Raw genomic sequence first — 12125 nt, 5'->3', positions numbered from 1 at the left:
AAGAATGAGGAAACTTATCTTACCATTTTCCCAATCATCATAACATATGGTCCCAAATACTTGTTCACGCCGAAGATGTCTAACAAACGTATATACCAGTAAATTATGTTAACACAGTATATGACTCGCCCATCACTCCTGAATGGCTGATCCTGCAGACGAAGTATCATTCCGACAGAGAACAGGAGAATGGCTATGAGGTCTGTAACGTTCCAGTACTCTTGGAGCCACACTTTTACCTTCTGTAACAGCTTCCCAGGTTCTGACATCAATATCTGAAGGGCATGAAAGAAGGATAGAAGGGGATATATGTTATCTTCACTTTAAGCCCAACAGAAAACACATGGCAAACATTCATATTTTATAAAGGTCAAAAGCTAATCTGATGAAGTCCCTGCTATGACATCCTTCATGAATACCGTACATGCTTCTGACCCATCTTTAGATACCTTGTGGTCTAGCCAATCAAACTCCATCTGTGATATATTCACAATGTGCTATTTTTAAAAAAAATAATCGAGTTATTCATTTGTAAAACAAAACCAAATACATCTTTCTAAAATCCTCTATAAGTGACAAAAAATTCACTGTTCACTTTCCATTTCCCAAACTGAATGATTCAATTTTGAACTAAAGGGTAAAGGAAGAGAGGTAGAAAGGTGTTTAATCAAAAAAAATCTCATTTAAAGAAACTACAGAAAAGTGTTCCCAAACTACACATAGAAGAGCCAGGGGTCTTTAATGACCACAAGGGCCTTGGTTGTGCATTTCATCCAAAGAACTGATGTTACTATTTGAACATACCTTTGGGAGAATACACAGTTGGGAAAATAATGCATAAAATAACTTATTCTGTGAATTTAGCTTCTTTTCTGTTTGCAAAATCATCTGTGAGGAGTTTACAATTTCCCTGAATTTGTTTGTCATTTGAAACTATTCACTAAACAATTTCCATGAATAATTTCTTGCCTTTGGCTTGTTTGCAAGTAGTTTGTTTTGAGTATTCTACATTTGGAATTTGAGTATGTTTGAGCACAGTCATATGGTCTGTTTTTGCTCCCTGACCTGGTGAGCACAATTCTTAGACAAATTGTAGTCTAGTTTTCTGTGAATAATCTCCAACCTCCACTTAGAACTCTTTTTCCATAAATAGTCTTCCTAAAATGTTTGTGGAAAGTGCACACACAGTTGAAGTGAATGATTATAAAAATGGAACAAATATTCTCAGAAAATATTTAACAGCATTTGTTTTCATCCACTGAATTCTCTGCAACTTTTTATCAGTGGTGCAGAGCCCCCTTGTGGCTAATTGATGGGGTGTGTGCCCACAAAATCACTGTCCTATTCCACCATGTTGTAACTCTCTATTCATTTGATTTAAAACTAAAGCCCAATTTTTTTGAACCTGCGTTGTGCTTTTAAGTAACTGTTTTAGGATCAAGTATCAGAGGGCTAGCCGTGTAAGTCTGGATCTGTAAAAGCAGCAAAGAGTCCTGTGGCACCTTATAGACTAACAGACATATTGGAGCATGAGCTTTCGTGGGTGAATACCCCCTTCGTTGGATTCATGGATGTTTTAGGATGAATTTAGGATGAATGGTCCCAGAGCTCAGGATGTTTGGATCCAGAGTCTTGGTTCAGCACATTATGGAGACATAGGACAGCTGCAAATATTGAATGCGGAGCCAAGCTTTCGGACAGTTTGGGGGTATTTAGATGTGGGGCTCTGGTTGGAATCCTCTTTCTAACCCGCTCCACACACACCTAAAAGTAAACAACAAGCCCCAAAATTCTACTTCAGTAGCCATGCCTATGAGGAACATTGTGAAGAGCCCTAAGAAATCTCATGGAAAGTGGGGCTATGTTAGAAGAAAACTCAGCCTCTGACAATTTCATTAGACTTTGTGTAGAAATCTGAACTTGGAAGTTCCAAGGGGGTTGTAGGAGTGTGGAACAGACAGTTGCTTTTAAAAACAGTAAAATGGAGAAATGTAGCAATAGAAATTTCAACATCCCTTCTGCTTTTCTGGAAAAAAGGAAACTTTGTGGTAAATCCACCTAACAAAATACTCAGAGAAACATAATTCAAACAAATTAAAAACATGTGAAAAGTATTTGTGTTTCCTTTCTGTTTCTGGCTCATCCAGGATAGTGTTACCTCTCTCATCTTTTCTATTCCCAGTGTGAAAATATAGGAGATAACTATCCATTCCTGTGTAGAAGGCCAACGATCCATCTTCACTAGCACAATGTAGTTGAACAGCATCAGGTACCCGATGTATGCCAACTGTAAGGAAACAAAAATTTCTCTTGACATCAGTTACCACTAACTAATGTTTATACAGCATAGTCAGATCCTCTGAGGTGGCTTTAGAACCCTAATTTCAGTTTGCAAAGATCTTCTATCTGTAAACAGAGAGGAGAACATCAGCAGCAGCTATGGAAATTGAATCTGCATACCAAGTGGAAGCTCTAAAATAAATAGTTGGAGGTCTCCTCTCCATTGCTACTGCTGCTTCACAAGTATAACCACTCCCATCATTGTTAACACACTCATGTGGATCTTCACTACGCCTGATGGGATCAGTCTTGGTTCTACGGTTCTCCATGAGGCCACTATCAAACCTAGACTTCCTAAGTCACCTGTGTGAACATTTCCAATCCAGTCCATTTCCCTCCTACCTATTGCTTTTTACTCACCTGACATTTCTTGTCCACACATACAATCATTCTGACCTAGTTCCTCTACCTCAGACCCACCCTGACCTTCTCTGCCCTTAATGCACAATCCTTTTAATCTGGATCCCCTGTATCCAAGGTGATGCTGTGATAGATATAGCAATTTCCTGCACCATTCTTGGAAAACCTTATTATCTTATGTAATACTATGGGCCGGAATTGTATGTAACCTCTCTAGGGGGAAGATGTGACGTGAAGTGGGGAGTTTAAAGGAATATAATGAAATTGTGCCAAAAATAGACTTTTTGGGGCAATAAATGCAAAGTAGATTTCCTGGAAAATGCCTAGGGAGAGGTTAATGCAAATTCCTCACCTCCAGTTACGCAAAAAACCAGACTTTTGAAGCTACATCCTCCAGGAGAGGGTGACTGTCTGCTGGTTACTTGTTTCCAGAATTTAGAGATCAAAGACTTGAACTGTTTAAAGAAAGAGGCTGATCTACCCAGCTGGTGTTCTGGTTCTGAATCTGAGACAGTTAAGAGCTTATAATCATGGGGAAAACCCAGTTGCGTGTTTTGAAGGAGTGACACCCACCAGAGCCTAAGGTTGGAGTTGGTGCAACCTCTGGTAAGCTTTTTAGCATGTGCATAGGTTATTTTAATTTTTTAATATCTTCTCTGTAATGCTTTCACCTTAGGAATAAATGTGCTTGCTTATAAAGAGCTGTATGGTAACTTATGACTGTGGGCAATACACTGGGCATAGCCTCTGGGGAGAAAGCAAAGCACAAACACTGGTTTCTTAGGCATTCTGGCTTGCTGGGGATATCATAGTGTAGGCAAGGAACTGTGCAACCTGGAAAAACCCTTGAGGAGGGGGAGAGATGTGGGTCTGTGCCCAAAAGAGGTGACAGCTGAGGAGTCGGGAGCCTAGAGTGGGTGCTCTTGGTGGACCAAAGGGGGGAATACAGGTGAAGTTACCCTGAACTGTGACTACTACTACCTGTCCTGACTCAGAATAATACTGCATCTAGCCTGGTCATCATACATACTATTTCTACTACCTTGACCGTCTATATCCTTACTGCTCTGGCCTAACTGCTTCTGTTGCTCACCCACCTATCCTCACCTCTTTCCAAGCTTCGCAGCACAACTGCTCTGGTCCTCTCCCTTCATATTTCTGCTATCTGCCCTATCATCTATAGGGGGTCGAAAAAGATGGTGGGTTTTTTTTTTTTTAGTATGTTGGGACATAGGCCATTTATAAAAAACAAATAAAATAAATGAAGCGCCTCTGATCAGCCAACTAGGAGAAACTATGAACATAAGAATGGCTATACTGGGTTAAGCCTATAGTCCATCTAACCCAGTATCCTGTCTTCCGACAGTGGCTGGAATGAACAGAACAGGGCAATTATCGACTGATCGATCCCTGGTAGATCAGTCCCAGCTTCTGGCAGTCAGAGGTATAAGGACATCCAGAGGATGGGGTAGCGCCCCGACCATCTTGGCTAACAGCCATTGGTAGACCTATCCTCCATGAACTTATCCAATTATTTTTTTTAACCAGTTATACTTTTGGCCTTCCCAACACCCCATGGCCACACTTTCCACAAGTTGACTATGTATTGTGGGAAGAAGTACTTTCCTATGTTATTTTTAAACCTGCTGCTTATTAATTTCATTGGGTGACCCCTGGTTCTTGCATTATGTGAAGGGGGTAAATAACATTTCCCTATTCCCTTTCTCCACATCATTCATGATTTTATAGACCTCTATCTTATATCACCCCATCATCATCTCTTTTCTGAACTGACCGGTCCCAGCCTTTTTAATCTTTTCTCAGGGAGGCTGCTCCATACCACTAATCATTTTTGTTGCCCTTCTCTGTACTTTTTCTATTTCTCATACATCTTTTTGAGATGGGACAACCAGAACTACATGCAGTATTCAAGGTGTGGGCATATCATGGATTTATACAGTTTAATTATGATATTTTCTGTCTTATTATCTATCCCTTTCCTAATGGTTCCTAACATTGTTAGCATTTTTGACTGCTGCTGCACATTAAGCAGATGTTTTCAGAGAACTATGACTCCACAATCTCTTGAATGGTAACAGCTAATTTAGACCCTATCATTTTGTATGTATCAATGGGATTAGGTTGTCCAATGTCAATCATTCTGCATTTATCAACATTGAATTTCATCTCTCATTTTGTTGCCCAGATGCCCAGTTTCGTAACCGTTCAGTCTGCTTTGGACTTAACCATCTTGAGTAATTTTGTATCATCTGCAAACCTTGTCACCTCACTGTTTACTGCTTTTTCCTGATCATTTATGAATATGTTGAATAGCACTGGTCCCAGTAGAGATTCTTGGGGGACCTGCTATATACTGCTCTCCAATGTGAAAACTGACCATTTATTCCTACCCTTTGTTTCCTGTCTTTGAACCAATTACTGATCCATGAGAAGACCTTTCCTCTCATCCCATTAATGCTTACTTTGCTTAATAGCCTTTGGTGAGGGAACTTTGGCGAGTGACATGGAGTCACTGTGGAATAATTCTGTGGCAGGGATATTTGATTCTGGTCAGACTTTGCAGTGCTCAGTTCCCTTCTCTTTTCCCTGTGAGTACCTCACTGTTCGAGCAACAGCTCTATGACACAGAATATTTTAGGTCAAACTCTTCAGAGAACATCTTCAGTGCCAGGTGTAGAGATTTAGGAGTGTGTTCTGTTAACGCTGACATCTTATTACAAGTGTTTGTACTTCAAGAAGTAGGTTTCTCTTTCTTTTTATTGTCTCTAAGTCTATTGCCTATGCTGTAATAAGGTCAAAAGGAAGCAACATAATGGGGCTGTGTATTTTGGAAGGAACATAGTAGTGACTTCAGTGGTGGTAGACAGTCATCAGCACCTAACAGAATTGGGTCCATAGTGCTGCTCTGTTCAATTAGTTCACACAAACAATTTGTTGAAGTGTGTGAAAGCATAAGGCTTGCAGTACTGAGTGCTGGCTTTATTTTCTGTCACTGGCTTGGAAACCACCTAGGCAAATTCTTTAAATTGACCATAATTATGAGCACAGCTAACATCTACCTCTTCTACTTACAACAGGAGGAGGGAATGGACTCATCCCTTCTTTCAGATCTGTATTTGGTGATTGTTTCTCTAGAGATAACCTGATCTTCGCAACATGTTTAAAGGAAAGGGAGAGCCAGGTTGACCTATACTGGGGTCTAGTCCTTTTGAATCAACAGATGTCTAATCTGAGTGGGACTGGCTGGACTGAAAATGTTGCTACCTAATTAGGGTGACCAGATGTCCCAATTTTATAGGGACAGTCCTGATTTTTGGGTCTTTTTCTTATATAGGCTCCTTTTACCCTCCACCCCATCCCGATTTTTCACATTTGCTGTCTGGTCACCCTATACCTAATTGAAAGAACAGCTTCAAAGTATGATGGGTCTATTCCCCATGCAAAACAACATAGGGACAGTGTCTTTGAAAGCCAGGTGATCCCACCTCTTGATGTCTTTTTTGAGTTAAAATGTACCTATTAGATAGATCTTGCCTGTTCTTGGCAACTAATCCCACCAATCCAAGTTGAATTGGGCCCCTTTAATGAATGAGTGGATATTAGTGTTTTAAAAATACAACGTCCATTTCAATAGTTACAGTCACAACACGCTGAGTTTAGCCCACTCCAACATACATTAAGAATGACGGTATTAGAGGTAGGCACAGAATAATGGAATGGTTTTCTGTGCCATTCATATTGACAATTGTAGTCGACATGGACACTTTCCCTGCTTGTTGAACCCTTGTTGAATACAAAGATTTTGGGGATTTCTTTTGAATAGTTTTTAGGCTATACTTCTTTTAAAAAATGAGCCAGACTGATTTCAGAGCTATTCTAACCCTCACTTGGAAGTTGCCTTTCTTTAATTTTGCAGCATTTCTCATTCAAGTCCAATCAGCCAGGCCCCACAGCCTTACTTTGCTCTGGAAGATGAATCTAGCCAAGATCCATTAATAAATGACCCTGACCTCCCTCAGGACTTTAAATAGTAGAAACAGGTCTAAATGAAAATGTAGTATTGATCTCCCTCTTCCATTTCAGGATTGAAATAGTAGTGCAAGCCAGGACACTCATTTTGCTTACAGTGGAAAGAATTGTCTTGGTAGGAATAATGCACATTGATACTCATAATGATACTGGACTGCTGATAAGCAGTTTTTAGATTCATCAGCTTGATTAACATTTATTAGCTACAGTTCAGTAGTATTTTGTTGGATGACACTTGCCATCTTGGAGTAAGTTACTAGCATACGTTCCCCACCATGGTTTGATCCTTGCTGACAGGGAGCTGTTTGTGTTGTTTAAATACGTATCATTAAGGTCTCAGCAGGAAAGCATGATTTTTTTTTCCAAGTCATCTCCCAAAACAGGGAGTTCTTTTTTGTGATTTGCTGAAATTGGGGTTGGGTTCAGCAGAAGGTAGATCATGAAAACAAAAATGATCTAAGGAAGTACACTGCTGTAGTAGCTGTTACCTACTTTAATTAATTATGACCCAGTTATGGAGTCCTTACTCAGGCAAAGCTCCCACTGAGTCCAACAACAAATTCAATGGGAGTACTGCCTGATGGTGGACTTCAGAATTTGGCTCTATTATTGTAGTACTTAGAGACAGCTGTTTCCAAAAATAGGTCTACAACATTTACAGGCTCACCCGTTTGTCCATGTAAATCATCATTTGTACACCTCTACCCCGATATAACGCGGTCCTCGGGAACCAAAAATCCCTTCCATGTTATAGGTGAAACCCCGTTATATCAGGGTAGTGGCAACAGGGCTCCAACGGTGATTTAAAGAGCTCCGGGCTCCCCACAGCAGCCGGAGCCCTGGGCCCTTTAAATCGCTGGCTGAGCCCCACTGCCGCAGCCCCGGGGATAACAGCGGCAGGGCCCCAGCGGTGATTTAAAGGGCCCAGGGCTCCCCGCAGCAGCCGGAGCCCCGGACTCTTTAAAGCGCTGCCCGAGCCCTGCTGCTGGAGCCCTGGGGTTATATGCGAACCCGGGTTATATCGGGTCGCTGTATATCGGAGTAGAGGTGTATATGCAAATACTTTACTGTGGTTGAATTTGCAAATACCAGTCTGCTTCCCCAAATGGCATTTGTGAATGTATTAATGGAGGTCCTCTGAAAATTTGTGCCAGTACAGACAGATACATGGACAATGGAGTGACACTGACTTATTTACAAGTGCCTGTATTATGAGGAAGATAGCTTACCGTGTAGAACCAAAACTTAACTATGGGTGCATTGTAGAACTCGTATATCTTTCTTCCGAGAGGGATCAGTCTGTGTCTGCTGTGAACTTCTTCTTCCTCCTTCTTTCTTGATGATTCTCCATTTCCTCGGCCCAACATTGCCTGTAACAAGAAAGGTAGTTATTTCCTTGTGAACTACGAACTACACCTTAATTGGATCCCACAGGGTGGATTGCTATTTTTGAAAGTGTCAAAAGGAGCCACATTAATTGATTCTCTGATATCTTCATCTTAACATGAGGATTGGGTCAGATGACCCATCCCTGTTGGGCCCATGTAGCTGCAGGATTCGAACTACTTTGTTTGCAAACAATCTCTTTTGGATGGGAAGCTCCAGTTCAGATCATATCAATTGTTCCCTCATAAGCTGAAGGAGCCACACACTTCAGCAGAACTGTCAATACCAATGTGACTACTGAGCTCCGTTCACATGTTGGTTCTGGGACAAGAATAAGATGTGGGAGACATTTCTGCTTTTTGCTATATTGATTTCTCTTCTCCCAACAGTCACTTTCTATTATGTAGCTATGTGCAAAGCAGAGAAGGTTAGAATAGAAGTTGTTATAAGAAAATGATCAGAGAGTTGATACTGGAAGCGAAATGCAGGAAGGAGGAAAGCAGGTGTTGAAGGTTACTGAATTAGAAATAACGAAGGTGGCTGTTGTTCATGTTGATTGTTGTATCCTACTTAGGCCACAATCCTGCAGTGATCTCCATATGGATGCAGAGGCCTGCCCTTTGGAGTCCATTGCAGGAATGAGGCTTTAGACTGTAAGCTCCTTGCTATAGGGATTGTATCTTCTTCCAGGGTTATTTTCCAGAATGCTGAACACACTTTAGCTGAGGATCTACCACATAGTGTAAATTGCCTTAGCTCCATTGACTTCAATGACTTGATTTCATTGGCGCTATTACAATTTACACCAGTGGAGGATCTGCCGCTAGGTATTTTAGAAATAAATACATAAGACATTAATAAATACAATACCAATGGTGACTAAACAACAACAATGGATGTTGTCTACATGTAGAGCTAGTCTGAAATTCATGCTCAACCGTAGAGAGAGAGAGAGAGAATGATTACAATAAATATTACTCACTGAATCTTAAATGATTTTATAACCTCTGAAGAACGGCATTGTTTTCCTTAAAGAAATAAGGCCAAAAAAAAAAAAAAAAAAAAAGAGAACTGTCCTCCTGTATTTGTAATACTGACTGTAGAACTGCTCTTTTGTTTTCACTCCTCTCTGAATAGGAGACTCAGGGTAGCTGGAATTTTATGAGAGTTTCCATGCTGTGAGGAAGTTCCCACTCTTATTTGTTGTGACAGGCACAGATTTTGATACTTCTCCATATAGTGACACCTGAAAGTCAAGTATTTTGATACCTATTGTCTTACTTAAGTGTGCTGGTGCTGCCCTGATGCTTTCAGTTAATGTTTCTAGAACACTTTCCTTCTGAAGATTTCAAAGCATTTTAAACATGAATTAATGCAGCTTCGAAACACCCTTGCAAGTATTGCTATTATCCCCATTTTACAAAGGAGGAAACTAAGACACAGAGAGGTCAAGTGACTTGTCTAAAGTCACACAGGATGTCATGGCAGAGGTGTTTTCTCCCAATCCAGCATTTGTACTTTAATAACACTGTCCTTCCTGCCTTCATGTGTCCTGATTCAGCAAGGCATTTAATCGTGTACGTAATTAGTTGACTTCAGTGGGATTATTTATGTGCTTAAAGTGCCTTGCTGGAAATGCGATATGGCCCACCACCATAATAGCTAAGCAATTCCTAAATATTTAAAAATAAACATTACAATCTCTTGTTTGTTTATTTGTGTGTGTACGTAGACTATATTGAGGAGAAAGCCAAGTCAAAAAATGAATTTTACCTTCTACAATGGGAGGTGGTATTTCTGAGGATAATGACATTACAGTTCTGTGCCATTCTTCCTGGTGCTGCAAATTTTGAAGGTACTTTTGGGAAGATGCAGGTCAACTAAGGATGAATCCCCTAAACTCTTGATATTACATCTGATGTTTGCTGGGGCACTCCTATATTAAATAACCTCTTGATGGCTTTCCTTAATCTATAATATTAATTCATAACATTCATGTTCTTACATTCTATCTCCCTGAATAACCAGATTATTATATTGCTGTAACACCTTTGTCCTTTCTAGGGCTGTCAAGCAAGTAAAAAAATTCATCGCAATGAATCGCACTGTTAAACAATAATAGAATACTATTTATATAAATATTTTTGGATGTTTTCCACATTTTCAAATATATTGATTTCAATTATAACATAGAATATGAAATATATAGTGCTCACTTTATATTTATTTTTATTATAAATATTTGCACTGTAAAAATAAAAGAAATAGTATTTTTCAATTCACTTAATACTAGTACTGTAGTGCAATCTCTTATCATGAAAGTTGAACTTACAAATGTAGAATTATGTATAAAAAATAACTAGATTCAAAAATAAAAATGTAAAACTTTAGAGCCTACAAGTCCACTCAGTCCTATTTCTTGCTCAACCAATCGCTCAGACAAACAAGTTTGTTTACATTTGCAGGAGATAATGCTGCCCGCTTATTGTTTACAATGTCACCTGAAAGAGAGAACAGGCATTCACATGGCACTGTTGTAGCCGGCGTTGCAAGATATTTACACGCCAGATGCGCTAAATATTCATATGTCCCTTCATGCTTCAACTACTATTCCAGAGGACATGCATACATGCTAATGATGGGTTCTGCTCGATAACGATCCAAAGCAGTGCAGACTAACGCATATCCATTTTCATCATGTGAGTCAGATGCCAACAGCAGACGGTTGATTTTCTTTTTTGGTGGTTTGGGTTCTGTAGTTGCTGCATCAGAGTGTTGCTCTTTTAAGACTTCTGAAAGCATGCTCCTTACCCCTCCCGATCAGACTTTGGAAGGCACTTCTTAAATCTTGGCTTGAGTGCTGTCACTTTTTTTAGAAATCTCACATTGGTACCTTCTTTGTGTTTTGTCAAATCTGCAGTGAAAAAGTGTTCTTAAAACGAACAACATGCTGGGTCATCATCCGAGACTGCTATAACATGAAATATATGGCAGAATGTGGGTTAAACACAGAGCAGGAGACATACAATTCTCCCCCAAGGAGTTCAGTCACAAATTTAATTAATGCATTATTTTTTTTAAACCAGCGTCATCAGCATGGAAACATGTCCTCTGGAATGGTGGCCAAAGCATGAACGGGCATACGAATGTTTAGCATATTTGGCACATAAATACCTTGCAATGATAGCTACAAAAGTGCAATGTGAATGTCTGTTCTCACTTTCAGGTAACATTGTAAACAAGAAGTGGGCAGCAGTATCTCCCGTAAATATAGACAAACAAGTTTGTTGATATTTTAGTGATTGGCTGAACAAGAAGTAGGACTCAGTGGACTTGTAGGCTCTAAAGTTTTACATTGTTTTGATTTTGAGTGCAGTTATGTAACAAAAAAAAATCTACATTTGTAAGTTGTGCTTTCATGATAAAGAGATTGCACTACAGTACTTGTATGAGGTGAATTCAAAACTATTTCGTTTATCATTTTTACAGTGCAAATATTTGTAATAAAATAATATAGAGTACTGTACACTTTGTATTCTGTGTTGTAATTGAAATCAAAATATCTGAACAGATGGAAAAACATCCAAAATATTTAATAAATTTCAATTGGTATTCTATTGTTTAACAGTGCGATTAAAACTGTGATTAATCATAATAAATTTTTAAATTGCCATTAATTATTTTGAGTAATTGCATGAGTTAACTGCGATTAATCGACAACCCTAGACCTTTCTCTTCCCATACTCTTCAGACTGTTTGACACCCCACATTATTGTGTCATATCTATGATTTAGAATGCAAGTTCTTAAGGGCAGGCACTGTACCTTGCTATATCTTCTGGGAAGCCTTTCCTACATTTTTTGGCCTTATAAAGAATAAATTGTAACAATTCAATCAAAGCATGAACCTATGTATTTATTTCTGTCTGTCTAGATATTTATAGGGTACTTATTGTTAAGGTATCTAAGTTTTTGCTGCCATTTCTAGGG

At 39.3% G+C, this 12125-nt stretch overlaps 1 protein-coding gene across 5 annotated transcripts in view; it reads right to left on the bottom strand.

Moving 5' to 3' along the window:
* TRPM3 (transient receptor potential cation channel subfamily M member 3) overlaps positions 1 to 12125 on the bottom strand; it is a 595793-nt gene that overhangs the window by 26956 nt on the left and 556712 nt on the right. For all 5 annotated transcript variants that reach the window (XM_024211010.2, XM_024211011.2, XM_024211012.2 and 2 more), the window contains 3 exons: positions 7980 to 8120; positions 2159 to 2287; positions 24 to 275 (listed from right to left, as the gene is read on the bottom strand). In XM_024211010.2, coding sequence (XP_024066778.2) covers positions 24 to 275; positions 2159 to 2287; positions 7980 to 8120 — 522 coding nt within the window. The remainder of the gene's footprint in view (positions 1 to 23; positions 276 to 2158; positions 2288 to 7979; positions 8121 to 12125) is intronic.

Source organism: Terrapene carolina, unplaced genomic scaffold (genome assembly GCF_002925995.2).
Source record: "Terrapene carolina triunguis isolate 2854851 unplaced genomic scaffold, T_m_triunguis-2.0 Scaffold113, whole genome shotgun sequence".
Taxonomy (NCBI): Eukaryota; Metazoa; Chordata; order Testudines; family Emydidae; genus Terrapene; species Terrapene triunguis.
The sequence above is the reverse complement of the archived record's forward strand: the minus strand, read 5'-3'. Positions and strand labels throughout refer to the sequence as shown.